This window comes from Peromyscus eremicus, chromosome 23 (genome assembly GCF_949786415.1).
Source record: "Peromyscus eremicus chromosome 23, PerEre_H2_v1, whole genome shotgun sequence".
NCBI classification, from domain to species: domain Eukaryota; kingdom Metazoa; phylum Chordata; class Mammalia; order Rodentia; family Cricetidae; genus Peromyscus; species Peromyscus eremicus.
Genome location: NC_081438.1, coordinates 28511577 through 28538206, shown reverse-complemented (window position 1 = coordinate 28538206; position 26630 = coordinate 28511577). Strand labels below are relative to the sequence as shown.

The 26630-nt window shown below is 48.1% G+C and overlaps 1 protein-coding gene across 3 annotated transcripts in view; it reads right to left on the bottom strand.

Annotated features, from left to right (window-relative positions):
- Window positions 1-647: 647 nt before the first annotated feature.
- Window positions 648-26630, bottom strand: part of Mmd2 (monocyte to macrophage differentiation associated 2) — a 48655-nt gene continuing 22672 nt past the window's right edge. Inside the window, exons 2-8 of one of the 3 annotated variants that reach the window (XM_059249203.1) lie at window positions 18171-18252; window positions 12639-12799; window positions 12225-12299; window positions 7058-7159; window positions 5385-5454; window positions 2895-2938; window positions 2005-2145 (exon numbers count right to left, since the gene is read on the bottom strand). In XM_059249203.1, the coding sequence (XP_059105186.1) occupies window positions 2118-2145; window positions 2895-2938; window positions 5385-5454; window positions 7058-7159; window positions 12225-12299; window positions 12639-12799; window positions 18171-18252 (562 nt within the window). In that variant the 3' untranslated portion in view covers window positions 2005-2117. Of the gene's footprint in view, window positions 2146-2754; window positions 2939-5384; window positions 5455-7057; window positions 7160-12224; window positions 12300-12638; window positions 12800-18170; window positions 18253-26630 lie in introns of all 3 variants that reach the window. The other 2 variants (XR_009375847.1, XM_059249202.1) reach the window with 2 other exon arrangements.

Sequence of the window (26630 nt, the reverse complement as noted above, 5' to 3'; positions counted from 1 at the left end):
TGTATTTGAGCTTTGAAGGATGAGTAGGAGTTGGGTAGGAGAGAGACAACATGTGGGGTAGCCATCTAGGGCCAACTCAAGTCAAATGCTCAGCCCAGGGGCACAGGAGGTGGAGCTGTTCACTTCATGAGCTCCTCAGGGGCCATGTGGTCACTTTGAAGTGCCAAGTCAGTGTCCTGGCATCCATCACTGTTCCTGGGAACCTCCTTGGTCCCCATTAGCATCCTAGTGACAAAAGATTCTCTTGGTCTGACCAGTGATCACATCCGGGCGAGTTCCCACACAGCATTCCAGATGCCCCACCCCTTCCCCCAATAGCCTCAGACACAAGGGGAGGCCAGTTATGAAGGTCCCGGTCTGCAGTCAGCTGTCTCCATTGTGGTCTTCTTCTCTGAACCCTGACCCCTAGTTGGAGGAAACATGGGGGAGATCCATGGGACAGCATTACCCAAGATGGTTTCCAGGGGCTGGAGGTCCTGTTCACACACACACACACACACACACACTCTCTCTCTCTCTCTCTTTCTCTCTCTCTCTCTCTCTTTCTCTCTCTCTCTCTCTCACGTGTTCATACATGCACACAGCACTCATATGCACAGGCAGGCTAGACAAAACCAATCCTAAAGCTCACCGGCTCCAAAACCATCTTTCTGAGGAATGCATAAACTTGATTTAATACTGGCTTTGACATATGGGATTCCAGGTGCTGAAGCCCTGAAATACCTTGGAATGTGCTAGAACAAAGTATAAGGCACCTTGTCTAGGCCCACCCTCTCCCACACCCATCTGGCTGGAAGTTGTTGAGTAAGACCTTGGATTTCCAGGAGCCTCTTCCAGAGATTCTGAGTCGTCAGTTCAGGTCAGGAGCATGGCCCGCAGCTCCAATACTCAGCCAATGTCCAGGTGGCATCTTATGATAAGGCTAGCCCAGGAGTAGAGGTGACTGAGGATAGGCCCCTGACAGCCATGTTCTTAGCTGACATGTCACCTCAGAGGTTGGGGATGCAGACATTCCATAATTCTGATGGCTGAAGACCCTGCTCCTGGGCCCATCAGAGGGACCTCTGGAAGCCATCTCAGAAAACCAAGGGGGAAAAAAAAACCTGCTGAACGCAGCTTCATCATTTCTCTGGATTCTGTGAGATGAGAAGAAATAGCTAAGTAGCAGCATCCTCATCCCAGCTCTCAGCTCCTCCAGTACCAAGGACCAGCCATGGTGGACCGGAGTGTTAGCAGCTGCTTGGAATGTATGCCTTGGTTTCCCTGCAATGCCTCCAAATTTCCCATACCAATGTTTCCTTGAAGGTGGACAGGAGGGAATAGAAGGTAGTTGTGTCCAGAGATAAGCATACTCCTCCATACAGTGGTTTCTAATGGCTCTGCTGTGATCCTGTCTCTTAACACACCAGGCCAGCCAAGAAGTTCCATCATGAGCACAGAATCAATTAGTAATGTCTGCATGGGGCACTATGTTGAATTCTACCTACCACTATGCAAATTCTGCAACTGATTGGTGATGTCCGAAATGGTCAGGGATATTCCCCATCTGTCATCTATAATGCTAGGTGATTTTCCCCTGCAGCAGAAAGGGAGGTTCTCAGGACCTTAAAAATTACTTCTCAAATGGTCATTCCCAATTTTGCCCTTTTCTGAAGATGTTAATATTGGTTATAGTAAAAAAAAAAAAAAAGTCATTTGTCTAAAGTAGAAATACAGTACTGAATTAATTTCTTCTCCATGGAGACGACTAAATGTTTTCTTCCTTGCTGGAGACTCAAAAGGTGGTCTGGCTGTCAGTGAAAGGGACCTTAGACCCTTAAAGAATTCCATCCAGGAAAAGGCAGGCAGACCTTGGCACTATGCTCTGGGTTAGAGTTCTCAGTTCACTTCCCAAGATGCTTTGATCCCAAAGTCTAAATGACCCATGGAGTCTGGGTCATCTCATTTGGACACCTTGGTCTGCAGTGTGCTGGGCAGGTAGAGGTACCTCCAGATGGCATAGTAGTGGGTACCAGCACCAAATGCCACAAAGAGGTGCCAGATGGCATGGGCAAAAGGAATCCTTCCGTCACTCTTGAAGAACACCATACCCAAGCAGTAGAAGACCCCTCCTGTCATCAGCTCCCAGATGCCCTCAGTGTTGGGCTGTTGGAAGAAAAGGATTGGACACAAGTCAGAGGAAGAGCTAGTCATTTCCTGCCACCCAAACAAAAAGACATGCAAGTTGTGAACAAGTCCAGAGTCCCCTAGGAAATCTCAACACTGTGATATCAAATTTTCCCATATTACTTTTCCAAATCTGCAATTGGTTGATGATAGTGAACTCGAACCTCAGAGGCCCAGCACTTGGGAAAAGGCAAATGCAGCAGGATTAGAAATCCAAGGTTATGCCAGGTTACACGAGGCTCTGCCTTAACAAAACAAAGCCAAAATCTAAAAAACCCTGCTTTTACAGGGTCACATAGCAGGTTCAAGAATGTTAGCTAAATACTGAGACCCTAAAAAGGTGGGGGGGGGGCCTTGAGATTTGGCTGAATAGTAGAGCACTTTCCTAGAATGTGCAACACCCTGGGTTCAATCCCCGTCATTGCACACACGTACTCACAGTCAGTTGATATACTCATATCATGGAATGTTATTTGTTACTTGGCCTTAAAAAAAAAAAAAAAAAAGACTTCTGACCAAGCCACGGTGTGGAGGAGCTCCAAGGACACAACGCTAAGTGAAGTAAGCCAGGCATGAAAGGACAGCTACCATAAAATGTGACTGTCCCAAAGGAGCCAAGTCCACAGAGACAGTAGAAGGGGCATGCCATGGCCTGGATGGAAGGATGTTCTGCAAAGCTATCCTCCCAGCCAAACTGCTGTCATCTTCAGGAGGTTTAGCCTGCTCACCAAGGATCATCACAGCTGGGCTTGTTGAGTGCTGACATTCCCTCCTGGAAAAAGGGGGCCAGGGAGGGTCATGGTAGCCTCCATTGAGTATCCAGCCATCCCTCCCAATTTGTTCCCAATTGCAAATGGCCTTGGGGTCTCTGAGAAGGGCTAGAGGCTATAGGTGGGCAATATGGGAGGGAACTCCATCTGCATAGCCATGAGGAGTCATCAGGCATGATGGATGCAATCTTCCAGTGTGGCTGCTAGAAAGTCACCCATGCTCCTGCCCATAATCCCTCACACAAAGCCCTGCAGGTAAACCTAAGGTGGATTTTGGTGGACTCAAGGAGGGGTAGATGTTTATATCTTCTCAGGGGAAGGAATTTTAGCCATAGAGAAGAAGGATTCTCTCTCTCTCTCTCTCTCTCTCTCTCTCTCTCTCTCTCTCTCTCTCTCTCTCAGTGTGTGTGTGTGTGTATGTATGTGTGTATGTGTGGTATGTGGTACGTGTGCACGCATGTGGAGGTCAGAAGTCCACCTCAAGCTCTGCTCCTCAGGACACCATCCACTTTCGGTTTTGTTTTGTTTTGTTTTCAAGACAGGGTTTCTCTCTATAGCCTTAGCTGTCCTGGAACTTGCTCTGTAGACCAGGCTGGCCTCAAACTCGGAGATATGGAGATCCACCTGCCTCTACCTCTCAAGTGCTGGGATTATAAGCCCCCAGCACCTGACCACTCACCTCGTTTTTTATGAGACTGGGTCTCTCACTAGCCTGGAGCTCATCGGTAAGGCTATACTGGCTGGCCAGCAAGTTCAGAAATCCTTCCCAGTGCTGGGATTACAAGGGCACACATCATGCCAGCTTTTTAAGAAGTTATTTATTTATTTATTTATTTGTTTGTTTGTTTGTGTGTATGTGTGTGTACACCATATGTGTGTGGGTGCCCAAGGAGGCAGGAAGAGGGCACTAGACCCCCTAAGCTGGAGTTACAGGTGTTTGTGAGTCGCCTAACCTGGGTGCCACACTGGAAGGTGTTTGTGAGTCACCTAACCTGGGTTCCAGAAACCACACTCGTGCCGGTCATCTGTACTGACACACAGGACCTAACCATCTTTAGGTCAGTCGGGTTCCACTGTCCTTGTCTTTCTACAACTTGAACAGCCACAAAACAAAGTCTCTTGTAGACTGGGCAAGTGGCACCTGCCTGCAACCCGAGGACTGAGCAGGCAGAGGAAGAAGGGATTCAAGGCCAGCCTGGGCTACAGAGCAGGACTCTGTCTCATGCAAACAACACAAATTAAAACAGAAAAAAAAGAAGAAGAAAGAACTGGACACGAGGAATGTTATTCAGCCTTGAAAAAGCAACACCATTTTACATAATGAATTTGAGGCTAGCCTGGGCTACAGGAGCCCCTCTCAAAAAATAAAAAACGTCTCTTAGAAATCTTAAAGATCCCGTGTGGTGCTTAATTTTAACCTCCAACTTGATACAATCTAGAATTACCAGAGAAGAGAGTCACAAGGAAATGTCTAGATCATGTTGCTTTGTGGGTCTGTCTGTAGGAGATTGTCTTGATTATTATAACTGATGTCTGAAGACGAAGCCTAAAAATGGGCAGCACCAGTCTCTGGATTTGAGTCTTGGACTGTATGACAGTAGAAATGGTAAGCGGAGTAATAAGCACACACTCATTTCTCTCTGCTCTTGATTGTGGATGTCACTAGTGCCTGGGCTTCCTCGCAATGATGGACTGTAACCTGCAATTGTGATCCAAATAAACCCTTTCTTTTCTAAACCACTTTTAAAAAATTATTTCATTTTTAGTTATGTGTATGTATATGGGAAGGAGGGTATATGCCCCGTTTCTGTGCAGTACCTATGGAGGCCAGAAGAGGGCATCAGATTGCCTGGAGTGAAAAGTGTGTTTGTAAGCCACCTGACATAAGTGCAGGGAACCAAACTCAGGTTGGCTTGCAACAGCAACAAGTGCTCTTAACCACTGAGCCATCTCTCCAGTCCAGCCCTCTAAGTTGCTATTTGTCATGCAACAAAAAATGAATCTAAAACATTTTGGGTGGTATTGTGAATAGCTCTAAGGTATCTCACATCACACACCACACACACACACACACACACACATAGTAACATATTCCCTAGTCCTCAAGAGAGGTTAACTGAATGTTAACCACACAGTAGTCAAAACACTAGTGTTTCTCAGCAGGTACTATGTGCCAGGCACCATGATCAGTGTCTTACCCGAGCTGTCTAGTCACCTTCATAGGATATGGAGACCTAACCTCAGACTTAGGCACAAGGGATGCTGCAGTTCCCATGCGAGCTCTCCCTGTTCTCTGTCCCCTTAGGCAAGCACACAGACCCACTCAGCCTCTGTTTCCCCTGCTGCCAGAGGAGAGGGCTTGATTGATAGTCTCAAGAGGCAGGTCCAGCTCACACATGTGTTCCTTCCAGAAGATGGGTGTCCTCACCCTGGACAAGTGGGACTTACCATGGAGAGGATGACCAAGGCAGGGAAAAATCCCATCACCACATAGCAGAGCAGCTCCACAAGCTTGTACCTGGGAAGACAAATCATGTGGTCTCAGGACAAGCTTCCAAAGAGGGACAGAGCACACAACTTCCTGTCGCTGAAGACCAGCACAGTGAGGAGATGTTCTCTGTGTGGAACTCCTCTTCTCATTTTCTGCCCAGCCACATCAACGGGCAATGGGAGTCGTGTGACCTTGGGCAAAACATATGACAAGCCCCTTGGCTTCTCTGAGCCTGTTTCTGAGCTTCTAAAGTTTACACTGTAGGTAGAACATGGGTTGCAAGTTTAAGCACAGCAAGTACATGGATATCGCCAATGTGTGGCCTATGGCAGACATTACTAATCTCAGCATCTTCTCCCACAGGACCCAAGCAGCCATTCTCGGTTGTGCTGAATTGCTAGGTGAACCGAGCCCTATGCCATTCTGGATTGTTTGTCTCCTGGAGGCCCTGTGGGCTCGTGGTTGTAGGACTTGGTTATTTTCTGTTGCTTCCTCGGATTCTCTCTCCTCCACATTTAATGACTGTCATTCCAGTCCCATAGCAGAAAAAAAAAAAAAAAGGTTTCAGGGTGACCTCTTAAAGCCGTTCCCCAATATCTGATAACACAGTTTAGGGAAGGCAGGTGACATGTGACCTAGTTCACTTAGTGGGTCAAGTATCCTATGATGTCATAAAAAATGATCTAGAGAGGATAGTGTGCTGGATCGATGGCTCAGCAATTAAGAGCATGTGTAGTTCGAATCCCAGCACCCACAACAGGTAGCTCATAACCACCTACAACTCCAACTCTAGGGGATCTGACACCCTCTTCTGGCCTCCTTGGGTACCTACACACATATGTACATATACATGCACACAGACACACATACACGAAGTAAAATTTTTTGATGTGTGTGTGTGTGTGTGTTCATGGGTATGCAGATGCACATATGTATGAGGTGTGAGCACATATGTGTGAAAGCCTCAAGTGTCATTTCACAGGTGCTGTCCACCTTGAGAAGGGGTCTCTTACTGATAGGGATCTTGCCAAGTAAGGTAAGGTGGCTGACCAGCAAGTCCCAGGGATCCTCCTGTTTCTGCCTCCTCAGCAGAGAGACAATGGGTACACCACTATGCCCAGCTGTTAAAGTGTGTCCCGGGGATCAAATTCAGTACTTCATGCTTGAACAACAGGAACTTCACCAACAGAGCCATCTCCCCAACACCCACTATGATTTTTTTTAAAACATTCAGGGCCCAGGGAGATGGCTTCACTAGTAAAGGGCTTTCTGTATGAGCATGAAGACCTGAGTTCAGATCCCCACACCCACATAAAAGCCAGGCATGATCATACACATCTGCAACCTCATTTTCGGATGGGAGACAGGAGGATCTCTAGAGCTCACTGGCCAGCATTAAACTCTGGCCCCTACACACACACACACACACACACACACACACACACACACACACACTGCTTTAGATATGTCCCTCTGGGCCATGGGACCTGGTGTACAGCCATGGTCCTCAAGGGTAGGATGTAGGCATTTTGGGGGTCATCTTGGGGGCTCACCTGCTTGAGGCTGCTGAGCAGGTGGTATTGAAGAATTAAGGGACAACTCATCAATGTGAGTCCCCGCCCTGACTTACCGTTCATGGAAGAAAAAGACATAGATAGTACCAGTGGAGGCCATGATCCAGACCAGCCAGCGCATGTGGGAGGCCCAGGGGCCCAGCTCCCGGAGGTTCAGCCTGGGAGAGAGAAAGCCAAGGGCAGAGCCTGAGGGAGCCACCAAGGACAACCACTATGTGGCCAGTCTATCAAAGGAAGCTGACCCTAGAGCAGCCCGGTCCCCAATGGCTGCCCAGGTAGGACAAGGCCTCTCACCACGGAGGGGCAGAATGCTGCACAAACTGAACTGGCAGAGCTGGAATGGTGGTACATACCTGTCGTCCCAGCACTCAGGAGGCTGAGGCAGGAGAGTCACCAGTTTCAGGCCACTATGAGCGACACACCTGACAAAAGACCCAGACAAAGCTAGCCTCATGGCTGGGAAGACTTGTCAGTAAAATGCCAGTCACTCAAGCATGAGGACATGAGTTCAGATCCCCAGAACCCACATAATCCCAGGTGATGGGGAGGCCAAGACAGGAGGATTCCTGTGGTTCAGTCAGCCATCAGCCTCGCTGAATAGTGAGTGACAGGTTCAGTAAGAGACCCTGTCTCAAAAAATAAGGTGGAGATCAAACAAGAGAGATATCTGACCTTCACATGACCTTTGTCCTTCACATGAGTGTATATACACATGTTCATGTGCACACACGTTCACAAGAACATGTATATACATATACATCACACACACACACCTTTTTACAATATATATACCTTCTATTGGTTCTGTTTCTCTAGAGAACCCTAATACACCGCCATGCCCAGCTCTTGTAATTTTATACAATATTTTGAGTACAGCTGGGCGGTGATGGCGCACGCCTTTAATCCCAGCACTTGGGAGGCAGAGCCAGGTGGATCTCTGTGAGTTCGAGGCCAGCCTGGTCTACAGAGGGAGATCCAGGACAGACACCAAAACTGCACAGAAAAACCCTGTTTCAAAAAACAAAAACAAAAACAAAAACAACAATGTTTTGAGTACATCTGTAGGTTTTTAATTTTTTAAACATTTATTTTGTTTGTGTGTGTGTGTGTGTGTGTGTGTGTGTCCGTCCATATGCCATGGCACATGTGTGGAGAGCAGAGGACAACTTTGGGGGGTTGATTCTCTTCTTCTACTGTGTGGTTTCTGGGGCAAAACTCAGGTTTGTCTATAGAAGGCAGGCATCGTTTTAAAAATCTGCTAAGTCAACTTTTTTTGTTTTTTGTCTTTGTTTGTTTGTTTTTTTTGTTTGAGACAGGGTCTTTCTATGTAGCTCTGGCTGTCCTGGAACTCACTCAGTAGACCAGGCTAGCCTCGAACTCGGAGATCTACCTACTTCTGCCTCCTGAGTCCTGGGATTAAAGACATGAGCTCCTGGCTAAGTCATCTTTTTTCTTTCTTTCCGTTTTATTTATTTAAATTTCTTTCATTTTACTTACCAACCACAGTTCCCTAAGTCATCTGAAAGGCCCTATTTGTGGTCATTTTAAAAATAGGACAGACTGAACCAGTGTGGTAAAATCCCCAGAAGCTATTAGTAGATGCTGGAGTGGGGAGAGCAGACGAGAACAGTAAGCTTGAGTTTGGAGAGTTACGAGTATGTATTCCCTGTGCCAGCCGTGCTGGTACACACCTTTAGTCCCAACACTGGGGAGGCAGACACAGATGGGATCCAGCCTGGTCTACGTAGTGAGTTCCAGGGCTACATAGTGCGACCCGTCGTCAGAGGGGAGGGGAGGAGAGACAGAAACAGAGAGATTTGTTGCTCTTGCAGAGAACCTGGGTTCAAGTCCAAGCACCCACATTAGCCACCTGTCACTCTAGTTCGAAGGAACCTGACACTTTCTTCTGGCCTCCACAGGTTCCTGCATATATATGGTACACATACACACAATGTCTCACACGACACACAGTTAAAAATAAATAAATACCCATACGATCATATATGTCTGTCTGTAAACAAATATATGTGTGGGTACAGCACAACATGTTGAAAAGAAAACAAAGCTGCAGATTAGGATGAGAAAGAACTGATTGCAGGTATCAAGTTATAAAAGAGGAGCTAAATCTGATAGTTTTCCTGCTTCTAACTCTGTCATGGATTTTTGTTTTGGGTGATGAATATATGCATAAAAACATATTTGATAATAAAAATGTAAACTCCAAGCTTCCATTCCATGGCTACTCTAACTCTACAGAAGTTCATTGAAATGGACAGACTTGGGATATGGCTAATTTTTGATTTTATTTTTGCAAGTTATCATAAGACCGTTTATAAAATTTAAAATAAAAAATAAATCTTAAAAAAAAAAGAATAGCAGAGCCAGAGAGCTCATCAGTTAAGAACACTGTCTACTCTTCCAGAGGACCTGGGTTCAGTTCCCAGCACCCACATGGTGGCTCAGTTCCAGGAGATCCGGCACACAACAGACATGTGAGGTGTATCATGCAGGCAAAACACCAATGCACATAAAATAAAAATAAACAAATTTGAAGAAAGAAGAGCAAATGTGGTGGCTGGTACTAACTGTCACCTCGATGAGACCTAGAATCTCCCAGAAGAAGGTCCTCTAGGACATCTGTGAGTGGTGACTGCTGTAGGGCCACCCAGTACGGATGGCACCAGTTTTCCTCAAGTTCCTGCCGTGAAGAGCTGTACTCCTGAGCCTCCAGCTGGAATTAATGCTTTCTCCCTTACGCTGCTTTCATCGTGGTATCCCATCACAGTCTGAGGTGGGGGCAAGACAGCAAGATTATATTCTTTGCACACAAGATGAATTATGTGTAGATGCAGGGAAAGATCTGAGCCCTTTCCCTAGCAGTTTGGTTTAGAAAAAGACAACTAATAAGGTGCCGAAGATGAAGATCCTTTAACTCTTCTCTGGAACGAAGTCCTTGGATGAGAAAGGCTTTAATTTGTTTTTAAATTTATATGGGGGGTGCACGTGAGTGCAGGTGCCAGAGGAGACCAGAAGAGTATGGTGATATTTTATCTGTGTACCCCAATAAAGCTTATCTGGAGATCAGAGGAAAAAGCTAACCACTACATTAAACATAGAATTCAGGCAATGGTAGCACACGCCTTTAATCCCAGCACTTGGGAGGCAGAGGCAGGAGGATCTCAGTGGAAGAGAGCAGAACTGGACTTAGAGGTGGTTGTGAGCTGTCTGACATTGGTGCTAGGAACTGAACTCCAGTCCTCTGCAAGGGCAGCAGGTGCTCTCAACGACTGAAAGAAAAGAGGGGAAATGAAGAAAGAGCAGGAGGATGAGCGGGCATGCGCGGGGGGGGGGGGGTTCACTCTACTCAGTATCTAGTTATCACAGGAGGCAGAGCAGGTGGATCTCTGTGAGTTCAAGGCCAGCCTGGTCTACAGCGTGAGTTCCAGGACAACCAGGGCTATTACACCAAGAAACCCTGTCTTCAAAAAGAAAGGAATGAGCTGGGAGGTGGTGGTGGCGCACGCCTTTAATTCCAGCACTTGGGAAGCAGAGGCAGGCGGATCTCTGTGAGTTCGAGACCAGCCTGGGCTACAGAGTGAGTTCCAGGAAAGGTGCAAAGCTACACAGAGAAACCCTGTCTCGAAAAATCAAAAAAAGAAAAGAAAGGAATGAAGGAAGGAAGGAAGGGAGGGAGGGAGGGAGAGAGAGAGAGAGAGAGGTTAAGAGCATGGTGGTACACACTGTAGTCCCAGCTGCCCAAGGAAGACTGAAGTCAGATGATCTGTTCACAGAAGTTCCTAACCAGCCAAGGCAACATAGCAAGATGCCATCTCAGAAAAGTGTGGGAGGAAAAATGTTTACCTAGCACTTGTGAAAGAAAGTCTAAGCTCTACCTATATCACAGTGGTTTTTAAAAAATGTAGTTTTCTGTGTGGAAGAAATGTGGTCATCCAAATTCCTGAAGAATGATGGAGGGTGATTCCAGACATCAACACACATAAAACACGCACACATATGTACAACACACACACACATACACACACACACACACACACACACACACACACACACACACACGAAAAGGAAAACAGGCATGAGGTAAAAGTATAAATAGATACTTGGCATTTTTGTTTCCCAGACAGGGGCTCACTACATAGCCAGGGTTGGCTTCAAGCTTTGCCTCAGCCTCCCAAAGCCTGGGGTTGCAAGTACATGCCACACATGTGTCTAAATACATGCTTTACAATGTACAGTATATGTATGAAACGTAGAGGGGAAGTATGGCTCAGTGATAGAGAACTGATTTGATTCTCAGCACGACAAGGGAAAAAAAGATAAAAATATCTTTAAAGTGAATATAGGGATTTAGCTCAGTGGTAGAGCAAGAGCCTAGCAAGCACAAGGCCCCAGGTTCGGTCCTCAGCTCCAAAAAAAAAAAAAAAAAAAAAGAATATATTTTTTTGAAACAGGGTCTCACTATGTAGCCCTGCTGACCTCAAACTCACAGAGATCTACCCTCCTCTGCCTCCCAAGTACTGGGACTAAAGGTGTGCGCCACCACCTCCAACACAAAGTAATGCTTTTAAAACACATATATAAGCCAGGCACCGTGGTACATGCTTGTAATCGCAGCACTGGAAAAGCAGAGGCAGAAGGATCAGGAATCCAAGGCCAGCCTAAGATACATAGCGAGTTCAAGGCTGGCCTGGGTAACTTGAGACACCCCGCCCCCCCCTCTCTCCTCTCTCTCACACACACACACACACACACACACACACACACACACACAAACATTCTCTCTCTCTCTCTCTCTCTCTCTCTCTCTCTCTCTCACACACACACACACACACACACACACACACACACAAATAATGGTAAAAAACAAAAACAAAACCACATGCATATCTGCATATATGTACAAATGTATCTATACATCCATACAGCCATTGACATTTATATCTGTAAATATATGTTAATACATGTTAATATATACATAAGTATTTGCATACACACAGACACACACATTTGCTCTTTTTCGCCTACAACAACCCTTGAAGGACACTGGTAATAAGTAGGTATTTCTTGGCACAAGAGAGAGGATGAGCATGTCTTTTCAGCTACTCCCCTGTCTGTGTGGTCACCAATCACCCACCCAAATGTAAACAGAAATTCAAACAGGAGAAAGGACGGCAGCCAGTAGCAGGGAGGGTTGCTGGCACTCACCAAGGAGCATAGGAGGCCGCGATGAAGAAGTAAATGACCATCCGGTCGATCATGTGCAGGCAGTGTTCTACCATCCTAGGGTGGGTAGAGAGGTGGCAGGTCATAACCCCTGTGTCCCAGGGAGGTACAGGGGGGCCCACAGCACTGCCCAGGGACAGCCTTGTCTTCCCCAGTGGAAGAGAGACTGAGAGACAGAGTTGTGAGAGGTGCCCACCCCACCCTGGAGACACCCCCTCCAGCCTGAGTCTCTCCACCTGTAAGGGACCAGAGCAACAGTTTTCCAGGCTGCCTGCCATGCTGGGGGTTGATGAAAGTGCCTCAGGACCCCGTTACGGTGAATGCTGGCATGCTTCCGACTATGTGTGTACAGAGTGTTTGCCCATGTGCCCTTCCCGTGGGTTGGGTGGAGGGTACCTGAGGTGGCTCTTCTTCCAGGAGACTGTGTGGAAAATGGTGGATACTACAAAGAGGCCACAGAGGCCAAGGCCGTAGATCCAGGCAGATATGGTCTCCCAGTCATCGTCCGACAGGAAGTAGAGGTTGGAGCTGCCAAGGATGCTGGGAATGATCCAGAACTAGAGTGAGAGAAGACAGAACAGGGCCAGCCTTTTTAAAAATAGATACATTTTCTGAAGATACGTTTTATTTTTAATTTTGTGTATGTATGTGGGGTGGGGCTGGGAGTTACATTATGAATGCAGGAGTCCATAGAGACCAGAAGAGGAAACTGCATCCCTAGGAGCTGACTTTCTGATGGTTTTAAGATAGCTGGCTGTCTTAAACATGGTCTTAAATATCACCCATAACGTGAGTGCTAGGAAACAAATTCAGATCCTCTACAAGAGCAGTGCATGTTCTCAGTTGCTGAAGCATCTCTCCACCTGCAAGGACCAGCCCTTTTGTGGGTTGCATGGGGGGAGTATGTGATGTGGAGCACAGCAGGCTTTTTATGTGACTTTTATGGCACTGGGTTACACTTTCCTGCACGTGCATGTGAAAGCCAAAGATCAACCTCAGGCATCATTCCTCAGGCACTGTTCACCCCGCTTGTTTGTCTGTTGGAAACATTTTTGTTAATTGAGTGTGTATGTGTGTGTGTGTGTGTGTGTGTGTGTGTGTGTGTGTGTGTGTGTGTACTATTGGAGATGAGAGATAGGCAGTTCTCTTCTACCATGCAGGCGGCGTTGGGAATAACTCAGGTCCTCATGCTTGTGTAGAAAGCATTTTACTGAGCCATCCTCACTGGCCAGGCTCAGGGGAGTACAGAGCCCCAAGATCTCTGCACTGACTCACTCCCTTTCTCTAGATCGTGCTCCCATTACCTAGACAACATGGTGCCCACCGAGCACATGAAGGCTAACAGTGCCACTAAAGAAGTGAGACATTTCATTTCAGAGGAATGAGGTCCATTTTTATCTTTCAAAAACTTGAATTGACACATAAGACATAAAAAACTGTACCTATTGGGAGCTGAAGAGACAGCTCAGTGGTTAAGAGCACTGACTGACCCAGGTTCAATTCTCAGCACCCACACAGTGGCTTACAACTACCTTTAACTCCAGCTCTAGGGAATCTGATCCCATCTTCTGGCCTCTGTGGACACTAGGCATGCACACAGTGAACAGACAAACATCCAGGCCAAATACTCATCGACATAAAATTACAATTACAAATGAAAGCTTGTACATAATGGACTGGGTAGATGGCTCAAATGGGTGGGGCACTTGCCATGCAAGTGTGAGGACCCAAGTTCAGATCCTGAGAACCCAAATAAAGACAGGCGTGGTTGTTGGGAGCCAGGCAATCCAAGGCTTTCCTGAGGCCCTGATGTATGGAGAAGGAACATAGTTCCCTGTCTAAAACCATGAACATGCTTGGCACAGCCAGTAATGGCCTGAGGGCTGAATCTTGGGGAAGCTGCAGTTTCAGATCCTGGGAATCTAACTCTTCCCTACTAAAGGGCTGTTCTTATCAGTCCAAGGCCACTGTGTGCTCAGTCTGCGAAACACTTGAGATATCTGGTGTCCCTTTTGTGCAACATTGCTTGATTAGCTCCCTGCTGACTTTGTCCCACTGTGGGATAGGTTTCTGTTGACTCTGTCCCATTTCCCCCTGCAAATAGTATATAAAACGCGGTGGTGGTGCACGCCTTTAATCCCAGATCTTGAGAGGCAGAGGCAGGTGGATCTCTGAGTTCGAGGCCAGCCTGGTCTATTGAATGAGTTCCAGGACAGCCAGAACTGTTGTACAGAGAAACCGTGTCAAAGGAAGGAAGGGAGGGAGGGAGGGAGGGAGGAAGAAAGGGAGGGAGGAAGGGAGGAAGGGAGGAAGGGAGGAAGGGAGGAAGGGAGGAAGGGAGGAAGGAAGGGAGGAAGGGAGGGAGGGAAGAAGGGAGGGAGGAAGGGAGGGAGGGAGGAAGGGAGGGAGGGAGGGAGGGAGGGAGGAAGGGAGGAAGGGAGGAAGGGAGGAAGGGAGGGAGGAAGGAAGGGAGGAAGGGAGGGAGGAAGGAAGGGAGGGAAGGAGGAAGGAAGGGAGGGAGGAAGGGAGGAAGGGAGGAAGGGAGGAAGGAAGGAAGGAAGGAAGGGAGGGAGGGAGGAAGGAAGGGAGGAAGGAAGGGAGGGAGGGAGGGAGGAAGGGAGGGAGGGAGGAAGGGAGGGAGGGAGGAAGGGAGGGAGGGAGGAAGGAAGGGAGGAAGGAAGGGAGGGAGGGAGGGAGGAAGGAAGGGAGGGAGGAAGGGAGGGAGGGAGGAAGGGAGGGAGGAAGGGAGGAAGGGAGGAAGGGAGGGAGGGAGGAAGGGAGGAAGGGAGGGAGGGAGGAAGGGAGGAAGGGAGGAAGGGAGGAAGGAAGGGAGGAAGGGAGGAAGGAAGGGAGGAAGGAAGGAAGGAAGGAAGGGAGGGAGGAAGGAAGGGAGGAAGGGAGGGAGGGAGGGAGGGAGGAAGGGAGGGAGGGAGGAAGGGAGGAAGGGAGGGAGGAAGGGAGGAAGGGAGGAAGGAAGGGAGGAAGGAAGGAAGGAAGGAAGGGAGGAAGGGAGGGAGGAAGGGAGGGAGGGAGGGAGGGAGGAAGGAAGGGAGGAAGGGAGGAAGGGAGGAAGGAAGGGAGGGAGGAAGGGAGGGAGGAAGGGAGGGAGGGAGGGAGGAAGGGAGGAAGGGAGGAAGGGAGGAAGGGAGGAAGGGAGGAAGGGAGGAAGGGAGGAAGGAAGGGAGGAAGGAAGGAAGGGAGGGAGGGAGGAAGGGAGGGAGGAAGGGAGGGAGGAAGGGAGGGAGGGAGGGAGGAAGGGAGGAAGGAAGGGAGGAAGGGAGGAAGGGAGGGAGGAAGGGAGGGAGGGAGGGAGGGAGGGAGGGAGGAAAGAAAGAGACCCCATGCAGTCCTCCTGATTGCAGCCTTCTGTCTTTATTTCCTCGTTCCTGGTCCTCCTCCTCAACACCATGCTGCTTTGAACCCTTATTCCTGTGGTTTGGGTCACATGGTAGCACATGTGACTTTTTATTAAACCAATCAGAATGCCACATCTTCACCGTGTACAAAAAGATTATTCCACAACATTTACCATGCTAGAATGGCACTTTTAAACAATCCCAGCATTTCTACAGTGAGATGGAAGAATTCACAAAAACTTATGGGCGAGCTAGCCTGGCCTACACCTGTCCAACAGAGACCATCTCAAACAAGGTGGGAGGTGAGAAATGACACCTTGCCCTCTGCCCTCCACACCTGCATCATGGCACACGTGTGCTCACACTCTCACATACAAATAGGCACACACACCTCACACACACACACACGCACACACACACAGATTTTAAAAAGTTGTACATGTTCATGTGGTTCCATGAAAATTCTGTTTGAGACAGGATTTCATGGCAGGCTAGCCTCAAACTCATTAACTATCACCTATCTCAGCCTCCCAAAGGCTAGAGTCACAGACCTGTGCCACCACACCTGGCTCCATGCAGAGTTTTATCATCATCATCATCATCATCATCATCATCATTATTTAAGAATTCATTTTAATTATGTTTGTGGAGGGATGCATTGAGTGCAGGTGCCAGTGGAGGACAGAAGAAGGCATTAGAATCCCCGAAGATGGAGTTACAGGCTGTTGTGAGCTGTCTGCCATGGGTACAGGGACCTGAACTCAGATCAAAGACAGCTATCTCCTCACATTTTTATCCTTGCTTTAGGATAAAAACCCCCAAATCCTTGTAGGTTTGTTTGTTTCTTGTTTGCAGTGCTGGGGGTAGGTACCTTGGGCCTCCCTCATACTGTACAAGGACTCTACCAACTGAGCTACATCCCCAACCCTCTTTCAAGCTTTTTGAAATGTACAGTTCCATAGTTGCATTGGAAGAAGACTTGTGTATCATTCCCAAAGCCCTGAGTTCCTTCCCCATCACCACATAAAGCAGGCATGGTAGTGAACACCTGAAATCCCAGCGTTCAGGAGGTGGAGACTGAGGGAAGAACCTTCAGAATTGAAGTTTATCCTTAGCTACATACTGAGTTTAAGACTAGCCTGAGCTACATGAGACCCCATTTCAAGAGGAGACAGAGCAGGGGGAGAGGTAGGCCAGTCCAAAGCTATAGAAAATGAACCCCTGAATCCTTTACCTTTACAAATCTGTGACCTGCCTCCCCTAAACCTTCCATCTTTTCCTCATGAGAGTACCGGAAATTGTTCAACAACTGAGTGATGGACAGGTCATTCTAGCATGGTAAATGTTGTGGAATAATCTTTTTGTACACGGTGAAGATGTGTCATTCTGATTGGTTTAATAAAAAGCTGAATGGCCATTAGCTAGGCAGGAGGTATAGATGAGACAGCCAGACACAGAAGATGATGGGAAGGAGGGCGGAGTCGTCAGGAGACACAGAGGGAGCAAGACATGCTAGAGGACAGGTAAAGGCATGAGCCATGTGGCAACACATAGATTGATAGAAATGGCTTAATTTAAATTGTTAAGAGCTAGTTAGAAACAAGCCTAAGCTATCAGCCAAGCTTTTATAATTAATAATAAGTCTCTGTGTTGTGATTTGGGAGCTGGCTGATGGGACAGAAAAATCCGCCTACACTTCTATAGTCCATTGTGCTTCCTTTAGGCCCACACTACTGGGGCCCCTGGGAAATTAAAGAAACAGATCACATGGGGTGGCTTGAGAAGGACTGAGGAGATGGCCCCATCAGCAAATTGCTGGCTGTGCAATCATGAGGACCTGAGTTCTGATCCCTAGAACCCATGTCAAAAGCTGAATCCCATGCTTGGAATCCCAGTATTGGGAAGCAGAAATTGGCAGGCCCCTGGCATCATCAAGTCAGTCAGCCAAGGCTACTTGACTCTCCAGGTCCCAGTGAGAGACAGCATCCATAAAACAAGATGGAGTCAGCAAGATGATTTCATGTAAGCCTGATACCTAAGTTTGATCCCTGAGCCCCACAGTGCAATTCTGAAAGTTGTCCTCTGACCTCCACATTTGCACACCCATACTCACACACAAATAAAAAATAAATAATTTTAAAGAAACAAGAGATGACTCATCAGTTAAAAGTGATCTGTGCTCTTTTTTTCAGGATCTCTCTATGTAGCTCTGGCTGTCCTGGAGCTTGCTATGTTCAGGCTGGCCTCAAACTCACAGAGATCCTCCTGCCTCCTCTGCCTCTGCCTCCAGAATGCTGAGACTAAAGGTGTGCACCATTACATCCAGCTTTCAGTCTTCTAAAAGAGCTCTTTTAGAGGACCTGGGTTCAATCCCAGCACCCACACTGAGCAGTTCACAACTGCCTGAAACTTCAGCTCCAGGAAATCTGACGCCCTCTTCGGGCCTCTATGAGCACCTGCACTCACCTGCATATACAGACAGATAATATACATACAATAGATTGAGGAGAGTGCCTTCCTTACCCCCCACCCTCAAGGGTCCCCATGTCAGTACCCCATTAAGTCAACTCACAGCATGGGTAGCACAGTTGGCTGCATGTTCATACTCTGTGGGCTGGTACCTCTTGTGTGCCGGGACTCGGTCATTCATAAACCTGCAATGAGAGGCAGAAAGAGTTTCAGAAAGACTGGATGAGGAAGCCAGAATCCAGATTCTCAACCACACAGCTTCCCCCTCCCCCCCCCTCTTTCTCTCTCTCTCGGTTTTTTTGAGACAGGGTTTCTCTCTGTGTAGTTTTGGTGCCTGTCCTGGATCTCGCTCTGTAGACCAGGTTGACCTAGAACTCACAGAGATCTGCCTAGCTCTGCCACCCGAGTGCTGGGATTAAAGGCGTGCACCACCACGGCCCGGCTCGTCTCGATTTCTGAGTACTGCAGTTTTCAATTGTGTGTATGTGCTTGTGTGGTGCATACGTATGTGCTTGCTTTTGTATTCACACGCATAGGCCAGTAGCCGACATCGAGTGTCTGCCTCGATTGCATACCTCCCTTTTTTTTCAGACAGGTTACTTACTGAACCCAGAGCATGCCATTTCAACTAGGCTGGCTGGCCAGTGAGCCTCAGAGACCCGCCTGTCTCCAGCCCTGCCCCACTTCCCACTGCAAGCTCTACCATCACATGCACCTGCTTTTTACATGGGTTCTGGGATTTGAACTCAGGCCCTCATGCTTATCCAGCAGGTGCTTTACCTGGCGAGCCATCTCCTCAGCCCTAAGAAATAAACATCTTTTCCCACTAAGTGTTCCATGTCTAATCCTCAATATGATGTTTATTTACTGGGGATGGGGAGACAACTCAGCAGGCTGAGTGCTTTCCTAGTGTGTGAAAAGCTCTGAGTACCACCCCAGCACCTCTTAAACACATGTAATCACCGCACACGTGTAACCCCTGCACTTACAGGGCAGAGGCAGGAGGATCCTGAGTGCTGGGATTACAAATACACATCACCACACCTGGCTCTTGCAGCACTGGATGGACCCCAGGGCTTCATGCAAACTATGCAAGCACATTACCATCAACTGAGCCACAGTTCTAGACTTAAATTTCTCTTAAAAACAAGAATTCCAGGGCTGGGGATTTAGCTCAGTGGTAGAGCGCTTGCCTAGCAAGCACAAGGCCCTGGGTTCGGTCCTCAGCTCCAAAAAGGAAAAAAAAATAAGAATTCCTGGAGCTAGAGATGGCTCAGGGGTTAAGAGCTCTTACTGCTCTTGTAAAGGACCCAGTTCAGATCCCAACACCCACATCATGCAGCCCACAACCCCTAGAACTCCAGTTCCAGGAGATCTGAGGCCATCTTAGCCTCTTTGTACACCTACATATATGTGTATACACACACACACACACACACACACACACACACACACACATACACACACACTAATAAACATTTGTGGTGCACGCCTTTAATCCCAGCTCTTAAGAGGCAGAAGCAGGTAAATCTATGTGATTTCAGGGCCAGCCTGGTCTACTCAGAGAGTCCCAGGTCAGCCAGGGCTACATATTGAGACCCTGTCTCATAAATAAATACTTTAAAATAGCAAGCATTTCTTGTGTGTTGGTGTATGGAACCCTCAAAATGTCTTTGTCTCCATACAGCACAGTTTGGAGCAGAGAAGTGACATCACCAGGTGGTACAAGACTTGGTCCCAGCCCAGCTGGCTTCTGAGCCTGGCTCTATCATGACATGAGTGTGAAGGGCATTTCAGTGAGCCTGGTTGACACTTGAAAGTCAGTGGGGCCAGGAAGAGGTGTCCAGATCTTCTGATGGAAACACCTGTACACATCTGGCTCTCAGCCCAAAAGACAGAACCAGCAAGCTGTGCAGTGTTCTCTGCAGACTCTCGTTTCCCCTGGAGCTTCACCCAGCATCCTCCACCAGAGGGAGTCAGATGTCACCCAAAGACATCGAGCTCAGTCCCTCATGACTCTAGTTATACAGGCTGAAGAAATAAATGCTCAGTGGGTAAAAGTGCTTGCTGCACAACACAAGGACCTGAGTTTGAATCCTGAAGCACTCAAGTGAAAAATTAGGTGTGGCTGTACACTCCTATAATGCCAGCACTGGCGGCAGAGGAAAGAGGACACACACAGACAGATCCTGACATCTCACTGGCCACTATACCTGAGCTTCTGATCTGATTCAGACACAGACCCTGTCTTAAGGTAACAAAACAGAGACTGATAGAGAAAAATACTCAAGATCTTCCTTTGGTGTTCACATGCGTGTTCGCACACATGTGAACACAATTATTACTGTGCGTTCCCCCAAAACGTATGGCTCAGAACAAAGACCTCTGTGCATCATGATTTTTTGAGGTTTTATTGAGTACCTGCTGGATCAATGCAAAGTCCCTGGAACATACATTTAGCACCCTCTGTTTGCCAGTACTCTCTTGATACAGTAGATGGAGCATTTGTGGAGCACCTTCTATATGCTGTCTGCAAGTCCGGGACAGCTCAGGGACCATTTATTGAACACCTTTTGTATACTGGAGTCGTGCTGGTAAATATGCTGGAGCTTTTGATGGGGGACTTTCTGTGAGCCTGCTCTCTGCTACTATAGTCCACAGAGCATTTATTGGATGCCTTCTGTAGGCTAGCTTCTGGAATGCCGGTGTGGCAAGACAGGGACAAAGGCTGGAGGGAGGTTGTTCTGTGCTGGTTACATGGCTTGTTCTGATGCTCCTGTGTCTGATATATGATGACACCTCCACGACTCCAGAGACCATGTCAGCTCCCCTGACCCACTGCTCTGACCACTGCTCTTCCACAGCATTCACCCCGGACTGCACAGTCCTGGTCACGTAATTCCACTGTCACATGGACAGGGGAACGCTGAGCTCATCAGACAGGTGAGAAAACTAAGGTACCAGGCTGAGAGTCCCAGAGCTTCTGGATCCTAACAACCAACTCCCAGTGTTTTCCATCCCAGGATCTGGGTGCCTTTGCAAGGGCAGATTGCAAACCAGACATGTGGGGGCTGGAGAGTTAGCTCAGCGGTTAAGAGCACTGGCTGTTCTTCCAAAAGACCCGGGTTCAATTCCCAGCACCCATATGACAGCTCACAGCTGTCTGTAAGTCTATCTCCAGGGGATATGAAACATATAATGCAGGCAAAACACCCATACACATAAAAAATAATAATAATATTTTTAAAAAAGAAAGAAAACCAGGCACACATCTAGGGCAGATTATCCAAGCTGTTTGGGAAGCTGAGACAGGAGAGTCACAAGTTTGAGAGCTGCTGGAGATATAAACTGAGGCTGAGACTAACCCTGGGCAACTTAGTGGGGTCCTGACTCAAAGCACAAAGAGGTTTGGAGATGTGGCTCAGTGGTATAGCACTGCCTAGAATCCTCCAGTGAAGGCCTAGGGTGTGGCTCAGTGGTAGAGCACCTTCCTAGAATCCCCCAGTGAGGGGCTGGGGTGTGGCTCAGTGGTAGAGCCCCTGCCTAGAATCCCCCAGTGAGGGGCTGGGTGTGGCTCAGTGGTAGAGCACCTGCCTAGAATCCCCCAGTGAGGGGCTGGGGTGTGGCTCAGTGGTAGAGCACCTGCCTAGAATCCCCCGTTGAGGGGCTGGGGTGTGGCTCAGTGGTAGAGAACTTGCCTGGAATCCCTCAATGAGGGACCAGGGCATGGCTCAGCATATGCAAGACCCTAGGTTCAAGCTCCAGTACCACAAATAAAATTTTGCAGCAGAACAATATAGAGAAGGATGACATACAAGACAGTTGCGGGGAGAAGATGGCCTTATATCACAGAGGCAAAGATGGGAGCAACATTTCTCCAAGCCACCAAAGATCCCAGAACCTAGAAGAGGAGACCTCAGAACTAGAAAGAACAAGCCCTGCCCACTCCTCGATCCTGGAAGTCAGCCCTCCAAGAACTGTGAAAGAATAACTCTGTGTGCCCAAGCACTGCGTGTAGGCTACTCCATTCCTGCGGGCAGATGACACTGGCCCATGTCACAGCAGGCGTGTTAATTAGCTCCATCAAAGCCCCCAAGAAGCAATGACAGTTGATGCGGCCACCAGCTGGTCTGAAGGTAGGTAGACAACTGAGAGACCCACAGGTGGGCAAGCTCATCACCCTCTGCAGGGAGGAGGTCCTGCACCTGTCACCAGGAGCCACCTTATCCTCTCCTGTGCCTTTAACTCCAGGCAAGCCACCCATGGTGCCAGCAATGCGGGTCCAGGGTGATGTCACGGTTGCCGTGGCGACCTGGGGCAGGCCGTTATTTATTTATTTCTGTCTTCCACAAAACTCCCCTTGTCTCTCCTTTAGGCTGTAGCTATTGAATAGAGGGTGATGGAGGAGGAAAAAAAGAAGGTGGGGGGAGCTTGCCTTGGCAAAAGCCCAAGAAACCATTCCCACCACCCCAAAGACCCATGGACTTTTCTTTTAACTCTTTGTGACCCAGTGTTTTTCTTCAAAAAGCCCTAGACAGGCATTTTAAAGAGCAATGAATTTACCTTTTGTGTTTTAATTTGTATACAATAAAAAGGTCTCCCTATTTTATAACATGGTTTGGGAGTTTTAATGGATTTTTTTGATCATGAACTCGTCATCACCCTTAAATAGTGTAGCTGGCTATAATGATGCATGCCTGTAACCCCAGGTCAGGATCAGGACATTAAGGGCAGCCTGAGCTACACAGTGAATTTGAGGCTAACCTGAACTACATGAGACCCTGTTTCAGAAAATCAATAGATGAATCAAGACAAAGCACATTCTTAGGTGGAAGGGAGCTGTGCTTTGAATAGCAAACAATTTATGCAAATGAGTCAAAGAGGAACTTGTGTATGCGAAAGAAAAATGGACCACACTAAAGGAAACTTTAGGGCTGAGATTACAGCTCAGTGGTACTGCACTTGTCTAGATAACCCCAGTGAGGGGTGCAGGTGGGGCCAGTGATAGAGCACCTGCCTAGAAACAACTCCCCCCCCCCCCCCGACCCAGTGAGGTTCTGGAGGTGTGGTTTGGCAGTAGACCACATGCCTAGTATGTATGTACCAGGCCCTGGTTTCTATCCCCAACACTGAAAAAAAATTCTTGTTAAAGATCATTTTAGTCATTTCTCAACTCTTTTGTCTCCTTTTCCCCATTACACAGCCTTTAAGTCAGGTTTTAACATTTAGTATAATGAATTTTACCTGTGTTGTTATATGCTCTTTCCTAATTTTTTAGAGAGTTTGAGTCAGGGTATCCACATGAAGGTTAGCAAACAATGTGAGAGTTGGTTCTCTTCTTCTACCTTGTGGGTTCCAGGACTCAAACTCACATGGCTATGCAAGGCAGCAAGAGCTTCTCACTGACGAGTTACTTCATTGGCTCAGTGTGTTGCTGTTTTATGAAGTTTTTTATTTATTTACTTTGTGTGTGTGCTTGCACGTGTATGTAGAGGTTGATATCACACCAAGTCTGCACGTGGATGCTGAGGACTGCACTCCGGTCCGCAGTTGGCACTGGATATGCCAACTGAGCCATCTCCACGGCCCCTCTTCCTTTTATTTTCTTTGTGATTCATTTTATTTTGCAGTACTGGAGAAGGAGCCCAAGGCCTTGTGTGTGCTAGGCGTGATGGTTAGTGTCAACTGACGAGTTGACAGAATCTAGAATCACCTGAGAGTCGGGCCTCCAGTCATTCTTGTGGGGATTATCTTGATTTTATTAATTGAGGTGGGAAGACTCGCCCACTGTGGGTGGTACCCATTCCCTGGGTGGGATCCTAGAATGTATAGATGGAGAAGGAGGCCACGTCTTTAATCCTAATCCTCCTGGAGGCAGAGGCAGGCACTTCTCTGGGAGTTAGAGGCCAGCCTGGGCTACATAGAGAGTTTCAGGTCAGCCAGGTATACATAGTGAGAACCTGTCTCAAAAGTACGGTGGAGCTGAGTGAGCAGCAGCATACAATCTTCTCTTCATTCTCCTGATCGTGGGTACAGTGTGATCAACTGCCTCAAGCCCCTGCTGCCTTGACTTGCCTGCCTGATGGATAGGATCCTTGAACTTCAGCTGAAATAAATCCTTTCTCCCTTATGTGGTCCTTGTCAGGATATTTCATCACAGCAACAGCAAAGGAAATCAAGACACCAGGCAAGTGCTCCTCCACAAGCTGCTCCCCCAGCCCCCCTTCTTCTTCAGTGCTGAGAAGTATTCCAATGTATGAATGTATCAGTCCCCTGTAGAAGATCAGGGCACTGTGTGTGTGTGTGTGTGTGTGTGTGTGTGTGTGTGTGTCTGCCTGTCTGCCTGCCTGTCTGTCTGTCTATCTGTGTGTGTGTCTATTTGTCTGTCTGTCTGTCAGAGAGAGAAAGATGTATGTTCATGTGAGTACCCACGTGTGCATGGGTGCCTGTGGAGGCCAGAGGTTGACACTGGGTGTTTTCCTCAGCCACTCTCCACCTTCCTTTCTGAGATCTCAGGGTCTCTCTCTGAGCCTGAAGCTAACCGATTTGGCTCGGTTGGATGCCAATGGGCTCTAGGGACGCACCAGTCTCTGCCTCCCCAGGGCTGGGGTTACAGATGTACACTGCCACGCCCAACTTTCTACATGGGTGTTGGGGGTCCTTGTGTTTGTGTAGTAGACACTTGACCTCCCAAGTCACTACCCCCAGCCCCAGAGCTCTGATGTTAACAGACAAAATATATCAAGTGTAGCTGCTTCAGAAGCAAACTGCCAATCAAAGAAGAAACCCCAAGACTGTGGGAAACTGAGTGTGCTAATCCCAACACTGGGGAGGCAGAGGCAGCAGACTTAGGTGTTCAAGGCCAACCTGGGCTACACAACAAAAACCATGTTTGAAACTAACAAACCAAAAAACGATAGCTAGAAATTTCCAGTGAGACAGCCAACACTCTTAGCAGGCCTGTGATAGGCAAAGTAAAGGCGGAGGCTAAGCCCTTCTCCCCCATCTTTTGAGAACAGACTTTCCATTCTGTGGCCAGCCTTGAAGCCCCGATGGCCATGTGGCTGCAGCCCCTTGGCAGGCTCCCAAACTGAGCCAGAATCCAAGGCCAGACCCTGGCAGCTGAGAACAGAATGCTGAGTCCCCTTCCCGGCCAGTCAGTCTAGCTGACTCGCTGAGCTCCCGGTTCAGTGAGAGACAACCAGAAAAGTCAGATGGAGGGCAACCGAGGAAGCCACCTGGAGTCAGTCTCTATCAGCACATGTGCACACATGCAGTTGAGCTGCACACACATAGGCGAGTGTATACACACGATGTTAAAAGAGAGTGGGGCCAGCGAGATGGCTCAGCGACTAAGCTGTAAGGATTTTAAAAAAAAAAGGCACAGTGGGTACCTCTCAGCGGGCCTTGCCAAGATATGCCACTAAGCAAACACGTCACGTGCAACAGAATTAGTGCAAGAGGTCTATTGGGGAGGGGAGGGAGGGAGAGTGAAAGAGCGAAAGGCCACGACTGAGTGGGGACATGGGAGAGGCAGGCAGGCAGGCAGACAGACAGACAGAAACAGAACAGGGAAGAACAAGAGGAAAGGGGAGGTAAGAAAGCGAGCTGTGACTGGCCAGCACTTGCACGGGGTGCACATGTTCGCACAGCTGGTGGTGGGAAGACACCTGGCGACAGTTGATGATGTAACTGCTTCGGCGGCAGAGGCAGGCTGCTGCCTCGGTAGAAACTAACCCCTGCTACCAAACCTGACCACTTGAGTTCGATTCCTGGTCCCACATGGTGGAGGAGAGAACCAGCTCCCATAAGCTGTCCTCTAACTTCCACTCAGGTTCCATGGCATGTGTGTACCCCCACATACAAACAAATACAACAAATAAAAAGAGAGAGAACTATGGGCTGTTATAGTCTACAGCTCAGGGGAACCTCAAACACTATGCTAGGGACAGAAGGTGCAGCCCACTGAGTGCTGGCCTAGCACGCTCGAGGTCCTGAGTTCAATCCCCAGCTCTCCCCTCAAAAGAAAAAGCTACGCTAAATGAAAGGAACCAACTCAAAAGGCCACATAGGAAATAAAATACACATTCATATCACAGCAGCCAGATCCGCAATGACAGCTTGATCTTAAGAACTATTTGAAGGGAAGGGCAACATGATGAGTGACCGGATATCAGGTCCTAGTATTGAACAATGGGGCATGTTTGGTTTCAGGAGTGAAGGGGGTGTTCTGGGCATGTGGGAGAAGGTAGGTTGATACGTTTAAAGATGAAGTGCTGAGATGTGAGCAAAGTCAGAGCAATATACTAGAGCAGGGCAAGGCTTGTTGCAAGATAGTACACCTGAGAAACCTACAGGAATGGCCCCTAATGACTGTGGACATTTTGTAACTCTTCTATGCACATGAGACTTCCCAGACTGTCTGGAGCTCCAGCTCTCCATCACCAAGCAGATCTTGGTGACAGAGCAAACAGTGCAGACCAACTGCGTCTTTAAAACAAAATTTATTACATTCATCGTGTGTGTGTGTGTGTGTGTGTGTGTGTGTGTGTGTGTGTGTGTG